The 20,361-nt window shown below is 36.5% G+C and overlaps 1 protein-coding gene across 1 annotated transcript in view; it reads right to left on the bottom strand.

Annotated features, from left to right (window-relative positions):
- Positions 1–20,361, bottom strand: part of PHF14 (PHD finger protein 14) — a 195,372-nt gene that overhangs the window by 110,482 nt on the left and 64,529 nt on the right. The window contains exon 14 of the mRNA XM_052639076.1: positions 16,955–17,123. Coding sequence (XP_052495036.1) covers positions 16,955–17,123 — 169 coding nt within the window. The remainder of the gene's footprint in view (positions 1–16,954; positions 17,124–20,361) is intronic.

Genomic DNA, 20,361 nt, shown 5'->3' with positions numbered 1-20,361 from the left:
ACCGTAGTAGGTAACGAACACACAGTGGTGAACAGGACAGCCTCTGCCCATTGGGTTCAGAACAAATAATTAAATGTATAATTATTTATAAATTTGGAAAGGGCAACTAAGGTGAAGCATAAAAATAAAGTCACATACTGCTCAAATCTTTAATCAAAACTGTTCTAAAATTCAAGTCAGTCATAATGTATACTCTTAATAATGATACAAAGTTGATGTAAAACTACATTCACCTTAAAGATGGGTGTGGAGAAAATGCCTAACAAAACTGGAAAAAAAAAATTCTCAAAGGAACACACTTACATGTGACACTGGTGACCCTCAGGAAGGAATGGAAAAAGAAAGAGTTCAGATGGGCAAGAAGATAAAAGAAGCAAGGACAGCAGCAAACACATTACTAAAATAACAAAGGAGGTAGGAGAGATACTGGAATTGTAAGGAAAGCATGATCCTAGACATCCAGGCTGCTAAGTAACTGTGAGAATAAAGATGGTAACTGGATTTGAAATGTAGAAAAGAAACCCACAACATACTGAGGGCACATGAATTTACTTTTAATCATGATTATTTCAAACACCTGAATCTTAAAATTAAAATCAAATATTATTTCATATAATCTCTACTCAATGCAGAAAAGCCATGATTATTCCAGATAACAAGGCAGAATGTTCCATATAAGACAGTTCTAATTATCAGTTCCAGTTTTACTATCCAAACATCCTAGCATTCAGGTAATAGAAGTTTAAATATTTAAAGATAAATGAACAGGTCTTTATTATGTTAAGAGTCTCTGTTCATTCATTTGTTAAGCTAATAAACATACCAAAAAAATAATTATAAAGTAACAAGGGCAGCAAAATCAAGTAACTATGTGAATATTCTTTCAGTTAATTACTCCTCAGAGTACTTTTCCAGAACTTCATCATAATATCACATTAGGTTTTATTTTCTTAGATCATAACAGCTAAAATTGAGGGGTGATGGCAATAATGACACAGATGAATAACGCTTTACAACAGATCTATAATCTGTCACTTTTCCTTTGTTTAAGAGTCCAACTACAACATCATTTTTACAATATGTAATAGAGAACAGATAACAGAAAGGAGGAAGGGGCTGCATCATTTTTCTTTTAAAATATCAACAGTGTCATTAGCCAACAAAGAAATACGTATCAAAACCACAATGATATACCCTAAGTGTTCCTGGGCTAAAATCAAGGTGTTGGCAGGCTGCATTCCTTTCTGGAGGTTCTAGGAAGAGAATCACTTTGCTTGTTTTTCCATCTCCTAGAGACTGCCAGCATTCCTTGGACCCTTTCCTCCATCTACAAAGGCTGCATATCTCTGACTCATAATCTATAGTCACATCTCCCTCTTACTTTCAGTTCAGTTGTGTCCAACTCTTTACGACCCCATGGACTGCAGCATACCAGGCTTCCCTGTCCATCACCAACTCCCGGAGCTTGCTCAAACTCACATCCATTGAGTTGGTGATGCATTCCAACCATCTCATCCTCTCTTGTCCCCTTCTCCTCCTGCCTTTAATCTTTCCTAGTAGCAGGGTCATTTCCAGTGAGTCAGTTCTTCACATCAGATGGCCAAAGTATTGGAGTTTCAGCTTCAGCATCAGTCCTTCCAATGAATATTCAGGATTTCCTTTAGGATTGACTGGTTTAATCTCCTTGCAGTCCAAGGGACTCTCAAGATTATCCTCCAACACCACAGCTCAAAAGCATCAATTCTTCAGTGCTCAGCTTTCTTTATAGTCCAACTCTCATATCCATACATGATTACTGGAAAAACCATAGATTTGACTAGACCGACCTTTGTTGGCAAAGTAATGTCTCTGCTTTTTAATATGCTGTCTAGGTTGGTCATAACTTTTCTTCCAAGGAACAAGTGCCTTTTAATTTCATGGCTACAGTCACCATCCACAGTGATTGTGGAGCCCAGGAAAATAAAAGTCTCTCACTGTTTTCATTGTTTTCCCATCTATTTGCCATGAAGTGATGGGACCAGATGCCATGATCACCCACAAGAGACTGACCCAGCTTTACCTGTGAGTGTCCAGGATTCTCTGGTGGAGGCATGGGTTGGTGGCCTGCTGCAGGGATGGGGGTACTGAGTGCAGCAGCATGTGCATGGGACCTTCTGAAGGAGGTCACCATTATCTTCATTATCTCCACTATAGTTTGGCTTCAGGTCAAACCACAGGAAGGGAACACAGCCCCGCCCGCCCATCAGAACAAGACCCAGTTTCACCCTCAGTCAGTCTCTCCCATCAGGAAACTTCCATAAGCCACTTATCCTTCTCTATCAGCGGGAAGCCAGAATGAAAACCACAATCACAGAAAACTAACCAAACTGATCACATGGACCACAGTCTTGTCTAACTCAATGAAACTATGAGCCATGCCATGTAGGGCCACCCAAGATGGACGGGTCATGGGGGAGAGTTCTGACAAAACGTGGTCCACTGGAGGAGAGAAAGGCAAACCACTTCAATACTCTTGCCTTGAGAACTTCATGAACAGTATGAAAAGGAAAAAGATAGGACACTGAAAGATGAACTCCCCAGGTCAGTAGGTGCCCAATATGCTATAGGAGAACAGTGGAGAAATAACTCCAGAAAGAATGAAGAGACAGAGCCAAACCAAAACCAACACCCAGATGTGGATGTGGCTGGTGATGGAAGTAAAGTCCAATGCTATAAAGAGCAATACTGCACAGGAACCTGGACTGTTAGGTCCATGAATCAAGGCAAATAAGAAGTGATCAAACAGGAGATGGCAAGAGTGAACATTGACATTTTAGGAATCAGTGAACTAAAACGGACTGCATTAGGTGAATTTAACTCAGATGACCATTATGACCACTACTGTGGGCAAGAACCCCTTAGAAGAAATGTAGTAGCCATCACAGTCAACAAAAGATTGAGCCCATATAATACTGTTTAATCTTCCCATCTCATGGTCCATAACTTTAATCTTATCTGCTAAGCCCCTTTTGCCAAGGTAACACATAAAGATGCTCTGGGGATTAGGACATGGACATCTTTGTTGGGATAGGGGTATTATTCTGCCTACAACATTGTGGAAATCAAATGTACACACTTAATGAGCTTATGAAAGCTATCATTCTACAGGTAGAAATGGGGCACTTAACAGTAGTAACACTTGAAAAATAAAACTCCTGACTATATTACAATCACATAAACTCACATACTATTATTCTCAATGGTGAAAACTAAAAGCATTTCCTCCAAGATCAGGAACAAGACAAGGATGCTCCCTCTCAACACTTACTCAACAAAGTTTTGGAAGTTCTAGCTAAGTCAATCAGAGAAGAAATAAAAGGAATCCAGATCAGAAATGAAGAAGTAAAACTCTATTTGCAGACAACATGATATTATACATAGAAAACCCGAAAGATACAATCAGGAAATTACTAGAGCTAATCAATGAACTTTAAGTAAAGTCACAGGATATAAAATCAATACACAGAAATCACTTGCATTCCTACACACTAACAATGAAAAATTCGAAAGAGAAATTAAGGAACCAGTCCCATTTATCACTGCAACAAAAAGAATAAAATGTCGAGGAATAAACCTACCTAAGAGACAGAAGAGCTTATATACAGAAACAATAAGACACTAATGAAGGAAGTTCTGTTCTTGTGCCAGTACCATACTGTCTTGATGACTTTAGCTTTGTTGGTGGGAACATAAACTGATATAGTCACTATGAAAGACAGTATGGAGATGCCTTAAAAAACTAGGAATAACAGATGGAGAGATAAACAGAATAAACAGATGGAGAGATAGTCCATGTTCCTGGGTTGGAAGAATCAATACTGTGAAAATGACTATACTACCAAATGCAATCTTTGGATTCCATGCAATCCCTATCAAATAACCAATGGCATTTTTCACAATTAGAACAAAATATTTCACAATTCATATGGAAACACATAAGACCCCGAATAGCCAAAGCAATTTTGAGAAAGAACAATGCTGCTGGAGGAATCAGCCTTCCTGACTTCAAACTATACTACAAAGCTAAAGTCATCAAGACAGTGTAGTAATGGCACAAAAACAGAACTATAGACCAATGGCATGAGATAAAAGTCCAGAGATAAACCCATGCACCTATGGGCACCTTATCTTTGACAAAGGAAGTAAGAATTTACAATGGAGAAAAGATAGTCTCTTCAATCAGTGGTGCTGGGAAAACCAGACAGCTACACTTAAAACACTGAAATTAGAACACTTCCTAATACCATACACAAAGATAAACTCAAAATGGATTAAAGATCTAAATGAAAGATCAGAAAGTATATAACTCTTAGGGAAAAACACAGGCAGAACACTCTATGACATAAATCACAGCAAGATCCCCTATGACCCACCTCCTAAAGTAATGGAAATAAAAGCAAACAAGTGGGACCTCATTAAACTTAAAAAAGCTTTTGCACAGCAAACTATAAATAAGATGAAAAGACAACTCCCAGAATGGGAGAAAATAACAGCAAAGGAAACAACTGAGAAAGGATTAATTTCCAAAATATACAAGCTGCTCATGCAACTCAATACCAGAAAAACAAACAATCCAATCAAAAAGTGGGCAGAAGATCTAAACTGACATTTCTCCAAAGAAACTACAGATGGCTAATAAACACATGAAAAGATGCTCAACATCGCTCACTATTAGAGAAACTACAGTAAGATATCATCTCACACCAATCACAATGGCCAAAAAATTTACAAACAATAAATGCTGGCGAGGGTGTAGAGAAAAGGGAACCCTCTTGCACTGTTGGTGGGAACATAAATTGATATAGTCACTATGAAAGAAAGTATGGAGATTCCTTAAAAAATTAGGAATAAACTACCATATGACCCAACAGTCACACTCCTGAGGAAACCATAATTTAAAAAGATACTTTACCCCAGTGTTCACTGCGGCACTATTTGCAATAGCTAGGACATGGAAGCAACCTAGATGTCCATCAACAGATGAATGGATAAAGAAGCTGTGGTGAATACATACAATGGAATATTACTCAGCCATAAAAAGGAACACATTTGAGGCAGTTCTAATGAGGTGGATGAACCTAGAACCTATTATACAGAGTGAAGTAAGTCAGAAAGAGAAAAACAAATATCGTATATTAATGCATATATATGGAATCTAAAAGATGGTACCAACGAACCCATTTGCAGGGCAGCAATGGAGATGCAGACACAGAGAACAGACCTGTAGACCCAGGGCAGGTAAGAGAGAGTGGGATGAATGGAGAGAGTAGCACATTACCATATGCACAGTAGATGCCAGTGGGAATTTGCTGTATGAACAGGGAACTCAAACTGGGGTTCTGTGATAACCTAAAGGTGTGAGATGGGGTCAGAGGCAGGAGGAAAATTCAAGAGAGAGGGGACATACATATAACAATGGCTGATTCACACTGATACATGGCAGAAACCAACACCACATTGTAAAGCAATTATCCTTCAATTAAAAATAAATACATTAAAAAATATATTAAGAAAACGCTACTTTGGATGAAACTTCAGTAACATGAAGATATAAGGATTTGACTTCCTTTCTATGCAGTCAAGAGATTACCCCTCTCCCATAGGACACAAGAGGTGTATTCTCTGGAGAAAAAGAACCGGAGAGACTCTGTACAAGGGGTTTTCAGGCACAGAGAAGGAAGCAATGAGGTAGCAAACAGAAACCAGAAGCATTAATGCATTCTGCTTTTTAAGCCATGAGACCCTTAGCCCCTTTCTCCTCACCTGTCCAGGATCCTGACAGTCAAAATTATACCTATCAGTTAGGAGACAAGAGACTACTTCCACTGAATTAATGTGGAAAAAACCTATAGATACTGACATTTAGGGAGTTTCCAAAGAAAAAGCCCTGTGATCATAAAACCAATCTTTGGGGGAAACACTGGGCCTATCAGCCTTACAGGAACTTTTGAAACAAAATATGAGTGGATGACTCCAAAGATTCCTAGGCATCTGAAAGCTTCAACATGAAAAAGATGAACATGAATAGAAATAAGGAAACCAAATGCAGAATACAGAAAAAAAATAAAAATTATAATATTCATAAGGATATAAAAGAAGTTTTTGTAATCATGAAATAAGAATATTTGCTGTGTTTTAAAGAAATTTGCTATTATAAGAAACAATGAAAGTACATGGTCATCCTAAATGATAAAGAGAAAATCTTAAGAATTTCAAGAGAAGGAAAAAAAGAAATGCAGAAAGCAATACTGGGAGCCAGGAGTCAGTCAAGTAGTACTTAAAAAAACATGTAGTATTTTATACACAGCCAAATAAGTAATGAAATGATAAAATTGATTTTTAGACATATAAGATCTCAAAAAACTTACCTCTTATTAATCTTTACTCAATAAGTCATTGAAAGAGTTGTCCCATCAAGATAAGGGACTAAGTGAAAAAAAAACAAAACAAAAACGAAACTGAAATGTAAGCAACAGGAAATTCCATCTTTCAAAGGTTAAAAGGAATTCCCAGGATGATGATGGAACAGAGTTCAAGGTTAACATTAAAAAAAAAAAATTCACATTAGAACTGGAGGAGAGAGGTCTGAGAGAAAATATTTAAGAAACTATATGACACATGTGACTATATGTAAGACAGTGTATCAGAAATATTTTACAAGGTAGCTGAAGGTTGTGAGAAGACAGTCTTAGATTTAAAGATAAATTACAAATACAATGAAAGGCAAATAGTTTATTTTTAAAACTATTCATTCCTTTCTTTAAAAATAAACTGAATAAGAATCCTCAAAATTTAATTAGTGAGATAATCTGACTGTATTCTTTCTTTCAGCACCTGCCTCACTCTTGCCTACACAGCCTTAGACCAGTAATAGGGCAAAGTGTGTCAATGTTTAAAAGTTCATAAAGTGTTTAGGGAGTTATTCTGTTGTTCTTCATATTTTATCTCTGGTAAGTTACTATCATGAAGAAGTCAATAGAAAGCTGGCTAAGTAAAACAATCAAATGTTACCTTGGAAACAAAAGGACAACAAAAGGAGAACTTAAAAAAATTTTTTTAAATAAAATCATGAAAATAAGTTATCCTATACATCTGGTGACCTACTTTCTTGGAATCATTCACACAATTTTTTCAGAAGGAGACAATGATTATAACAAAGGTATAATTCAGAAAGGGAAAAGATAAAGGTTACCAACAAATGTGATCTTTAAAAATAAAACAAAACACTCTAAAATATAATTACAAAATATTACCAAAATTTCCAGATTATTTGAATGTCAATGTGTATTTTTTTAATATAAATTTATTTATTTTAATTGGAGGCTAATTACTTTACAATATTGTATTGGTTTTGCCATATATCAACATGAATCCACCACGGGTGTACATGTGTTCCCCATCCTGAACCTCCCTCCCAACTCCCTCCCCATACAATCTCTCTGGGTCATCCCAGTGCACCAGCCCCGAGCATCCTGTCTCATGCATCGAACTTGGACTGGTGATTCGTGTCACATATGATATTATACATGTTTCAATGCCATTCTCTCAAATCATCCCACCCTCGCCCTCTCCCACAGAGTCCATAAGACTGTTCTACACATCTGTGTCTCTTTTGCTGTCTTGCATACAGGGTTATCGTTACCATCTTTCAATGTGTATATTTTAACCCTCCCATAAATAGTCTTAGGGATAGAAAATAAATACAATTGTGAAATTCAGAAAGAGACTTTTGGTTCTAGAAAAGACTGCAGATCATCTATTTTATAAATGAGGATACTGAGTGCAAACAAGATAAGTAAATTACTTATTCAAGGTCACACAAAGGGTTACTGGCAGAGTATGGACTAAAATTCTAACCTACCATGTGCTAACCGAGGAACTTTCCACCACATACCATGCTATCTTATAGGTTTCGAGGCTATTTAAAACACTCAAGAATTTGATTTTGTACCATTTATCTTTTAAAGGAAATAATGCTACAAAGAAATGGTCCTAGAGTAGAAAATACTGTTACAGTTACAATGGTTGGTTATTTTCTCAAGCATAATTATAAGTCATATCAAAATATAAAATATTTTCAACTAAATAAATATAAGAAAGTTATTTAAGTTAAAAAAAACCAAAAGCCTCTTCAATCAGTATACTAATGATCAAAATGTCCTTAACACAGGAATAATTTAAAGAGAAATGAGCTATCCTAAAAAAATGTTCGTATCTATTTATATGAAAAAATAACTGAAATATTAACAGACCTTTTGCTGATGGTGCTTTAACTCATTAATCATCAATAATTTAAATGATAAGTACATCTGTACTAACATTAGCTATTAAGATTTGATCCAATTAGCTTTTTTAAAATTTTGCAGTTACTAATGCTAGGAGTTATTGCCAGCCATCAAGATGCTCATAAAAACATGTAAGAAAGACAAGACACAGGTGTTAAATGATAACTGTATATGGTTCAAAATTTTTACACTAAATTTTACACGAAAGTATCCAAACCTTTTACACGTGTTCAGCTTGCTGTTACTTTAAAAAATTCAACTTCTTTAATAGCAAGGTTTTCAGCAGTGGAAAACAAGGACTTTCTCAGCCAGTAGAATACTTTCCTACTATTGACAGCAATAATAGTCAAGTTGTTGTCTTTGTTGCTTATCTCAATCTTCTGTCTTTCCTCTTCCATTTCAGTTAGCATGTTATCTGCTAGTGTAATTTAATGTCCCCCTCATATGGACACTTTACCTTCTAATTTATAAAATGTCACATTATTTGAGGGTCAACTTTCTATCAGCATAGTTCTTTGAGGATACAGACCATGTTTTCATTTTAGTGTTCTATTCAGCATCTATTGCCCAGTGCCTTACTTCATTAGTTGCTCAATGGATATAAGTTGAAAAAATTAATCTGATCATGGTTCAAGAGTAGGACAAGGAGTCACAAAGACCACAGAGCATGGAAAGACCTAGATATCCATGTAGCCAATTTTTACTGCTTAATATAAAGAATTACTCAACTCAGGAACAAATATGACCAAAGCACTCACGTAAAAGGTAATTCCCTACAATTTTGACAACTGTGAAGAAAATGTAACACCAATTCATGTTCTTATATACTACAAACAAAAGTTCATCTTTACTGCACTCTGAAAGCTTACCCAAGAGGACAAAATTAATTAAAGATCAAACCACTGAAGCGGAAAATTGTGTTGCATGCATTACAAGTCACTATCTACCCTCTACATGATGTGAGATAAAGCTGAAAATAAGCAAAATCAGAGAAGATGAAATAACTACAGAATTACTGGGCTCTCTAAAGGTGTGAAAAAGCACGTAAGTGTTAAAACTAGAATATTATTAAATCGTAAAACAGTCTGTCTGATCAGTTCAGTTCAGTTGCTCAGTAGTGTCCGACTCTTTGCAACCCCATGAACCGCAGCATGCCAGGCCTCCCTGTCTATCACCAACTCCCGGAGTCCACCAAAACCCATGTCCACTGAGTCGGTGATGCCATCCCACCATCTCATCCTCTGTTGTGCCCTTCTCCTCCTGCCCTCAATCTTTCCCAGCATCAGGGTCTTTTCAAATGAGTCAGCTCTTTGCATTAGGTGGCCAAAGTATTGGAGTTTCAGCTTCAACATCAGTCCTTCCGATGAACACCCAGGACTGATCTCCTTTAGGATGGACTGGTTGGATCTTCTTGCAGTCCAAAGGATTGAAAGTAAATGTGTCACTTATCAGTAAAACAGCAACCCACAAGGTCAACAGTATTACAAGTTGTTCTGGGTCAATGACAGAGAAACAAATTGGAAAGGTGGAAGAAGGAAAACGAAACTATTTGAAATCAGTAAGAAGAAAGTACTATAACAAAAAGTCATAGTTGAAAGTTATTACATTGTCTTATGTAATGTAAGAATCAAAGGGAAAACAATATATGAAGTATGGTCATTTTACATTTAAAGGTGCAAAGAAAAGGGAGTCAGGAGTGGGGTGGGGGAAGGAGTCTGGAAGTGTTACTTTTTATGGCACGTACCACATGCAAAGTATCACTACATTAAGCTGCAGTAGGTTATTATGCGAGATCGTCTGTTGTCAATCTGGCAGACACACCAACACTACCACCACCTCGTTTACGCGGTCTAAGGCTGGAAACCACATTTCCCACAATCTCCTGGTCTGTACAGTTTTATGACAGAACCTCATATTTGAAGCAGATAAGTGAAGGCCAGTTTTTCTCAAGAAGTAACAGGGCTCAGGTGCTTGGTTTTTTCAGATGCTGCAGCCTTGTAGACCTTTACATCAGCTCCCACTTCATAGTCCTGACAGGTTTTGCAGACCTTCCCACAAATACTCACTTTTCTACCCACTTACTACCAGTGATGTTCAGGCTGAGGTCTTCACCAAAGTTCTCTGATCTAATGTCAGCTCCTACCCTCTGCTCAGTGCTTCAGGATAATTTCACTGACAGTCTCTCTGATGTTCAGCAGAGCTCCTTCAACGTATGGTGATCTTTTCTTGACATTCAGGCCCTGAACTGTGGTATAAGGCCAAATTCTTTATAGAATGCCTTCCATTCTCCAGATCAAATCCTTAGTTACTAAGCTGCTGGAAGCATGAAGGTCCTATGATTCTAGCCCAAGAAAGTCCAGGAAAGGATCTTGTCTAGAGAGGCAGCCTAATAAAGTGATTAAAGGGCTCAGGACCTAGTAGTTAAATCTGATTCTTGGTTCTACCACTTTGAAGCTGTATGTCCTTAGATAGGTAACTTAAACTCTCTGCCTCAGTTTCTCATTTGGCAATGATATTAGTAACTAATTCATAGAATAGCTATGACAAATGAATAAATATTAGATACATACCAAAGAATAGGTAAAGCTTATTAAAATATGCTTTTCAACCCTCTTCCTTCTTTAAACTTACTCCTCCTATTTGTACCCATTAATAAAAGAGAATAATGGTTACTAAGACACTGAAATACTGGAAATGGGATATTTATGAGCCAATGAAAGAAGTGTTACAAAGTCTTATCTCTGGAGCAGGAAACCATATGTGAAGAATTTTATAAAATCAGATCATTCCTGTTTTATTTATTAATACTTGAATTATATGCTATGTGTCTTGAACCATCTCCAAACTACTTTTCTATATGACTCATTCATCATTTTTTTTCTTGTTCCTGACAGATACACCTATAGAACTGTCAAATAATCAAAGTTCAAAATATATACTCTTCTAATAAAGATAGATTCAAGGCATGTGAATTGGGTTGGAGAAAGGGAATGCTAGGAAAAGAGTTACAACAGACTTTGGATTTTTAAACTTCTTACAACAACAAAAAAAAAACTATTCACATTACATTTATAGTTAAAACTCAATTTTGAAATTATTCTAACTTTCAGAATGATAAATTTCAGAAACACTGATAATTTAGCAAATAAATATGAGATAACATTAAAATACAAAACAGAGAGAATCTCCATGTTTTATAGGAAGGATATTTTCTGAAAGTATACTATCTTCATTCTTATACAAATACCTTTTTTAACCCATTAAAAAAAATAAACACTAAATCTTTAATGCTATAATTTCTTTCAAGTAACTTTTCTGGTTAATCTTTTTATGATCTTTGGGTAGAAAATATTTCTAATAGAAAAAGTAGTACTGAGACTACTTGCTTTGAAAAGCATCTAGATCTTATTAAATCTACTGTCTCAAAACATGATATATCCTTTCAGATTTCTATATATTTTTATTAAGGAAGTATCCAAATAATAAAAATAAAGTAAGGTTTAATGAAGTGTTCTCCCTGTTGCACCCTTTGGTCATGATAAATGGCAACTGCCTGTCAGCAGGAAAAAGTGGATGCCATTTTTCTAGTAGTAGCTTTGTTTTGCACAAAAGAGGCCTTGGAGCACAAAGATTGAGTCTATGGGCTCATCTTTCTTAACAGTGATCAAACCAAATGAACAAATCAAAAAGATATTCATTGCTTAATCAAAAAAGTTGAGATGCAATAAGCCAAATGTTTTAGGTGAATTTGGGATAACTAGTTGGGAAAGGAAAAAAATGTAAAAAAAACCATCATGCACTTCTCCAACTTCACTCAACACTCCTTTTTTTCCCACAGCAGGTTTCACAGTCCTCAATGTGGTAGAAAAAATACAAACCAAAATAGAGAACAGTAAAATAAACATATATTGGTAGCTCACACATACACACACGATCAGTATACTTATTGATTTGCTGCTTTTAACTTTTTCTTTTCTTTCTGATTGTTTAAAAATATCAATTTCCTGAAGGTAAAATAATCTTCAAATGTTTTATTAACTTCTACAGCATTATACTGTGATTGACAAGAGGGTTGCCAACACTCCTGCACAAGCTTGAAAAGGAAAACAGTTCACACCCAATTGAAAGTACAAAGGAAAACAGTGTTAAATGTAATATTTAATGTGAATGAATTCAGTTTTGAGAGTCAGTAAGTGGATATGTGTCTGGGTGCTCATACGTAACACTATGCTGTGGAAAGACATATGACCATTCTGGTACCAGTTGAGAGTATCACATTCCCAACTATGTTATCTAATGATCGAATGTTTTTACAACTATTTCATTTGTACCACAACTAAATGCTCTTCTACAGACCTCAGGAAAGACAGTACTTCTTAATTCAGCTATCTGGGTTCAATTCCGATTCTTCTTACTATCTGTAAGATCACAGGTAAATTACTGAAGGTTTCTGTGCCTGAGTAGTATAGAAGTTATAATACCTAAATATTAATTTTTTTAAGGGGGAGTAGGATGGAGGATTACTACAGTGTCTGGTATATGATCAATCCTCAGAAAATGTTAGGTATTATTACCATTAAACTATTTTATGTAAGAGTAAACATATACTCACATCCACTTCTGACTTAGCTACCTTTGAAAAATGTTCTGAAGTAAAATAGCCAAAGGTCAAATAATAGGAGGAAATATAAAATAATAGAGCAGTTGGATTTGTTAGCAGTATAGATAAAAAGACGTTAAATTACTACCAGGAACACACTAGTATTTACTCAAACATTCCAACACATGAATGTCTTCCTTCTCCCATTTACTCCCTTACTACCATGATGCTATTTTCAAACATAAAGTTATAAAGTATATTTATAAAGTATAAAAGGAGAGAAATTAATAACAGAGGATAAGGAAACTAATCAATAAAAATGGAACTTCAATCTATAGCAGCTCTGATCACTTTTTATTTTCGATGGTTCTTGGACAATTCCACAGAGACAGACTTCAAAATAAGAGATTAAAGTTCTGTCCACTTAATTGTACTGTAAAGTCTTTTTTTTTTTTTAATAAAATCATTCTAACAGAATATCAATTCATACACCCCACAATATGGATTTCTGAAAGATGATGAAATCATTTCACTAGCATGAAAGAACCCCAAACTACTTTTCTAAAAATTGTGCTATCACTGTAATCCAATGGAACATAATAAACTTAACAGAAATGGAAACTTAGAGAACAAATGATCATCTGAACTGTTTTACTGAGTGAGAGACTATTTTGAAATGAGAAACTGAAGTTTAAGGTCTGTCATGAATCTTCTATGTCACAAGGGTAAAATTTTCTTCAAAATTTTGACAGAATAATATGACTACTGTAAAATGAACTTTTACACAAAGAAACTAGAGACAAAGAATTTGATGAAAGGCACTGGACTAAACTGGAAAACTTAAAAACTTTCTTATAATTCTAGGCTAAAAAGCAGACAGGTAAATTAGAAAAAAATGGAATCGTGTTTTATCTTACATAACACTGAAATACGGACACACAAATATCACTAAAATATGCACAAAATTTCCCTCTATATGATAACTCCAAAGTTAATGGTAATATCATTCCTAAAGATTTGTTTAACTCATAAAGAAACTAGAAAAAATGTTTCCTAAGAAGATAATCTATGCAAACACAGACATAAGAAGTAATAACAGCTTTTTCTCTAAGATCTTAAGTACAGCTGCAGATAACAGCATCAAAGAGTCACAGAAGAATATTTTAGAAATAGAAATAAACAGGCTTATTTAAAGAAATAAAATTATCTCTAGTTCATCTGTAAATAAACTATATTTGTGAAATCTAAAAAATGTTTTAAACTAGTGGAAATTATAAGAAAAAGTATTTCAAGTTGATCAATTTAGAGCACCCAAAACTAAATATTTCAATTATCTAAAAGATAACAATTCCCAGATTCACTTCATCAATTTCAAATGAGTCCATAACACAAAACTGAATGAAATAATCTAGGTTATTTCTCTTAAAATCTTTTAAGTGATTATAATATAGATGGATACTACAGATTAAAAAGAAAAAAAACTTTTAAGAAAACTGTTACTGTAAGGGAAAGAAAAAATTAAGACTAAAGCCAAACAGATAACAAAACAGATGAATTTGACAGCTATCCCTAAAAGTATATTTACATCTCCCTCCCTGGTGGCTCAGACAGTAAAACGTCTGTCTACAATGCGGGAGACCCGGGTTCGATCCCTGGGTCGGGAAGATCCACTGGAGAAGGAAATGGCAATCCACTCCAGTACTGTTACCTGGAAAATCCCATGGACGGAGGAGCCTGGTAGGCTGCAGTCCATGGGGTCACAAAGAGTCAGACACGACTGAGCAACTTCAATTCAATTCAATAGGGATAGGCAGATCTGTAAAATGTGCCTGCCTTGGCTCAAGGTAAGAAAATGAAAAATGTCTCCCCTAAGAATTCATACCTGCAAGCCATTGCTCATGGCTTTGGAGTAGAAATTAACAATATTCATGTAGTGGAAGAGACACACAGGACAGACTTTTATTAAAATGGCCTTAGGCTGGTAGAGCTCCCAGGCACCTGGTAATAACTAACATAAATGTTTTCTGGAAAAAATTTTTAAAACTCTGACCTGAGAGAATTTTTTATAAGAATAGGTTAACAACCTGATAAAAAAGCTGAATAAGATTGTACATACAACCAACCAAAAATATATAAATGCTCTAAGTCAACTAAGTATTGAGAGAAGTGCAAATAAAATGACTCTCTACTATTTACATATATCACACTGGAAAGCAATATAACACAAGACAAACCAAGTTGGTCAGAAAAAGTAACATTACTAATTGCTGATATAAGTGTAACCTGGTTTGGAAAATACTGCACTTATGCAGCAAAACTGAAGATGCCAATATCCTGTAACTAAGCAAATCCATGCTTTTTTATATACCCTAACTCCTTGTTACCAAGCTGCAGAAGAAATTTAGAATAATATTTAAAGTGAAGTTGTTTATAAAAACGAAAAGATGGAGGGCTTCCCTGGTGGCTCAGGAGACACAGATTCGATCCTTCAACTGGGAAGATCCCATATTCCATGGAGCACCTAGCTTGTGCATCACAGCTATTGAGTCTATTCTCTAGAGCCTGGGAACCACGAGCCCAGGCAACAACTGAAGCCCAGGCACTCTAGTGCATGTGCTCTGCAACAGAAAAGCCGTCAGAATGAGAAACCCTCACACCACTACTAGAGAGTAGTCCCTGCTTGCCACAACTAGAGACAAGCCCACATAGCAATAAAGACCCAGCACAGCTAAACATAAATATATAAAATTATGATGTAAAAAAATGGAAACAAAACTGCCAAACTCTTACTTTGCCAACAAAGGTCTGTCTAGTTAAGGCTATGGTTTTTCCAGTAGTCATGTATGGATGTGAGAGTTGGACTATAAAGAAAGCTGAGCACAGAATTGATGCTTTAGAACTGTGGTGTTGGAGAAGACTTTTGAGAGTCCCTTGGACTGCAAGGAGGTCCAACCAGTCCATTCTGAAGGAGATCAGTCCTGGGTGTTCATTGGAAAGACTAATGTTGAAGCTGAAATTCCAATACTTTGGCCACCTGATGCAGAGAGCTGACTCATTTGAAAAGACCCTGATGCTGGGAAAGATTGAGGGCAGGAGGAGATAGGGATGACAGAGGATGAGATGGTTGGATGACATCACCAACTCAATGGACATGAGTTTGGGTCGGCTCCGGGAGTTGGTGACAGACAGGGAGGCCTGGCATGCTGCGGTTCATGAGGTCGCAAAGAGTCGAACATGACTGAGCGACTGAACTGGACTGAACTGATAACAATCTATTTTCAATAAAAAATGACATACTGGTGAAAATAAATGAGCTACAATTACACAGATCAGCATGTATGAATCAAATCAAGGTAAAGTTGGTCAAAGTATCAAATAATGGGAAAAAAACAGTTTGACTCAATTTACACAAAATTCAAACTGTGCAAAACTATGTATTACTTATGAATATATACATACACGATGGTGGTAATTTAGTCATTAAGTCGAGTCTGACCCTTGTGACCCCACCACACTGTAGCCGGCCAGGCTCCTTTGTCCATGGGATTTCCCAGGCAAGAATACTGGAGTGGGTTGCCACTTCCTTCTCCAATATATATACATAAATACATATAAAAAATGGAGTGAATAAGAAACACAAACTTGAGAAAGGAGGTTATCTCTAGACTAAATGGATGGTGAAGTGAGTCCTGAGGGATTCAAAGGTGACTTCACAGGTTTTAGTAATGTTCTATCTTTAAAGTGGGTTTGTGAATACAATGTGAATACAATGGATCTTCATTATTATTGTGCTTTGCATTGAATATGTAAACTATACACTCTCATGTGTAACTGGTATAGTATTATTTCACAATATAAAACAGTAAAGAAAAGAAAAACCAAAAGCAACATATTAAGAAAAGAAAAACCAAAAGCAATATATTTCTTTCATTGGCTACTGAGTATATGCTTGCCCTCTGTCTTTCTGTCCCTTTAAATTTTGACCTCAGAGTTTTGTAAGGGTTATTATGACTACTAGGGAGTCAATTACCGTGTTTCTTATTGGAATCTTCTTGGGTTCTGGAGGCATATCCTGTGGAACAAATTTCACTGGTTCCTTAATCTGCCTCCTTGACCGTTTGGTCCCATCTGGTAAGGTTTCCATGGCCATCTCTGCTTCCATGTCACTGCTCCCTGCCTGGTCACATTCAGAACACTGCCTACATAAAGAAAAAAATATTACTTCATACATTTATTTTTACCTTCCAGCATTAGCCATGGTTTCTATAAATACAAAATGCAGGTATATGTTTAGAATATATGAAAATGTACATAGGAACATGTGACCATAGGCATATAATGACCATACATACAGAAAAGCACATACATTCCTTTAAGAGAAACAACAATGCATGTAAAATGTCCAAAGCAATTTCATGTATCCCTAATAAGTATCATAAAAACACATGTAATACTGCCTATATTTAAGTGAACGAATGTAAGAGGGCCAGTACTGATTAAAAAGATAGTTTCCCTTAGGAAATCGTGATACTTGTACATAAAGTCAATACAGATGAAAACACTATTTGCAGCTCTTTCAACAATCTGTTAAACACTATAGTCCTCATTTCATAAATAGCCTTTAAAATATGAAAAAGCATCTCTGCTACATTAACTGGTACACAAGATCCTAAGAAATAGGATGTTTAAAGTAATAATAATGAAAATTCATGTTAGGAATTTATGCCAAAGGACTACCTTCATACTGAAATACTAAGAGATTTTTCTCAGTTTGCTATATATTCTGGATCCTCAGCACTATACACTCCAACTTATGTTAAGGAGGTTTTTAAATCTTTATTATTAAAGGAAAACAATTTCATTGTGTATGTGTGCTGTGTGCTTAGGCACTCGGTCACGTCTGACTCTTTGCGATCCCATGGACAGTAGTCCACCAGGCTCCTCTGTCCATGGGATTCTCCAGGTAAGAATACTGGAGTGGGTTGCCATTTCCTTCTCCAATATACATAAATAAATACATATTAAAAATGGAGTGAAGCCCTTTTTAAAAATCTTTATTATTAAAGAAAAACAATGTCATTGTATAATAATGCTAAAACAAATCCATGATTATGACAAAGTTCCCTGGCCCTGGAGACTACCAAACTGGTTTTCAACTTGGATAGGATACTTACTAACACTGCTGATATTCTAATATGTGACAGCAGTTTCTCTTAAATTCTGGTTTCAAAAGCACTCACAAATCACAAGTAATACATTCTACTATAGTTGAAATCAGTTGACCAGTATGACTGCCTCCAGGCAAATTGATAAAAGAGCACTATGAAAAAGAAGGGCTTCTCTCATAACTCAGCTGGTGAAGAGTCCACCTGCAATACAGGAGACCACAGCTTGGTTCCTGGGTTGGGAAGATCCAATAGAGAAGGGATAGACTACCTACTCCAGTATTCTTGGGCTTGCCTTGTGGCTCAGCTGGTAAAGAATCCACCTGCAATGCAGGAGACCTGGGTTCAACCCCTGGGTTGGGAAGATTCCCTGGACAAGGAAAAGGCTACAGACTAACAGTATTCTGGCCTGGAGAATTCCACAGACTGTTTAGTCCATGGGGCCACAAAGAGTTAGACATGACTGAGAGACTTCCACTTCATTACATGAAAAGTAATCATGTGAAAATGGTGAAAGAATGTGAGCTTCTTAATAAAATGGACAGACGTTGGTTTATGAAACAAAACAATGAGGTCAGAAAATATGCTTTAATGTATTTGATAAATAAACACCTTTTTGTACAGATCACCATTTAAGACTGGGGTCTAGTCTTTTCTAAAACCAGAAGTTGTGTAAAATTTGTATAAAAAGAACAGTCATGTGCCTTCCAAAGCTCTCCATGACCTATATTCTTCCTATACAGAATCAATCTATTAGAATTTGAACATCTGTCTTTCTCTTGGACTAAAATTAAGGAAAGAATAAAACTTATAAGTATCATAAACTTTTATTAAACATCTATAGTGATTCCACATGCCTAAGTTAATGAAAAATTTCAGAAACGTAAGTCAAATGTTTCTAGATTTACAAAGAATCAGTTCAGTTCAGTTCAGTTCAGTCGCTCAGTCGTGTCCGACTCTTTGCGACCCCATGAATCGCAGCACGCCAGGCCTCCCTGTCCATCCTCCCGGAGTTCACTCAGATTCACATCCATTGAGTCAGTGATGCCATCCAGCCATCTCATCCTCAGTCGTCCCCTTCTCCTCCTGCCCCCAATCCCTCCCAGCATCACAGTCTTTTCCAATGAGTCAACTCTTCACATGAGGTGGCCAAAGTACTGGAGTTTCAGCTTTAGCATCATTCCTTCCAAAGAAATCCCAGGGCTGATCTCCTTCAGAATGGACTGGTTGGATCTCCTTGCAGTCCAAGGGACTCTCAAGAGTCTTCTCCAACACCACAGTTCAAAAGCATCAATTCTTTGGCGTTCAGCCTTCTTCACAGTCCAACTCTCACATCCATACATGACTACTGGAAAAACCATAGCCTTAACTAGATGGACCTTAGTCAGCAAAGTAAGGTCTCTGCTTTTGAATATGCTATCTAGGTTGGTCATAACTTTTCTTCCAAGGAGTAAGCATCTTTTAATTTCTTGGCTGCAGTCACCATCTGCAGTGATTTTGGAGCCCCCAAAATAAAGTCTGACACTGTTTCCACTCTTTCCCCATCTATTTCCCATGAAATGATGGGACCGGATGCCATCATCTTCATTTTCTGAATGTTGAGCTTTAAGCCAACTTTTTCACTCTCCTCTTTCACTTTCATCAAGAGGCTTTTTAGTTCCTCTTCACTTTCTGCCATAAGGGTGGTGTCATCTGCATATCTGAGGTTATTGATATTTCTCCTGGCAATCTTGATTCCAGCTTGTGTTTTTCCAGTCCAGTGTTTCTCATGAGGTACTCTGCATATAAGTTAAATAAGCAGGGTGACAATACACAGCCTTGACGTACTCCTTTTCCTATTTGGAACCAGTCTGTTGTTCCATGTCCAGTTCTAACTGTCGCTTCCTGACCTGCATACAGATTTCTCAACAGGCAGGTCAGGTGGTCTGGTATTCCCATCTCTTTCAGAATTTTCCACAGTTTATTGTGATCCACACAGTCAAAGGCTTTGGCACAGTCAATAAAGCAGAAATAGATGTTTTTCTGGAACTCTCTTGCTTTTTCCATGATCCAGCGGATGTTGGCAATTTGATCTCTGGTTCCTCCGCCTTTTCTAAAACCAGCTTGAACATCTGGAAGTTCACGGTTCACGTACTGCTGAAGCCTGGCTTCGAGAATTTTGAGCATTCCTTTACTAGCATGTGAGATGAGTGCAATTGTGTGGTAGGTTGAGCATTTTTTGGCTGCCTTTCTTTGAGATTGGAATGAAAACTGACCTTTTCCAGTCCTGTGG

The sequence above is a fragment of the Budorcas taxicolor genome, chromosome 4, assembly GCF_023091745.1.
Source record: "Budorcas taxicolor isolate Tak-1 chromosome 4, Takin1.1, whole genome shotgun sequence".
In the NCBI taxonomy this organism is placed as follows: Eukaryota; Metazoa; Chordata; class Mammalia; order Artiodactyla; family Bovidae; genus Budorcas; species Budorcas taxicolor.
The sequence above is the reverse complement of the archived record's forward strand: the minus strand, read 5'-3'. Positions and strand labels throughout refer to the sequence as shown.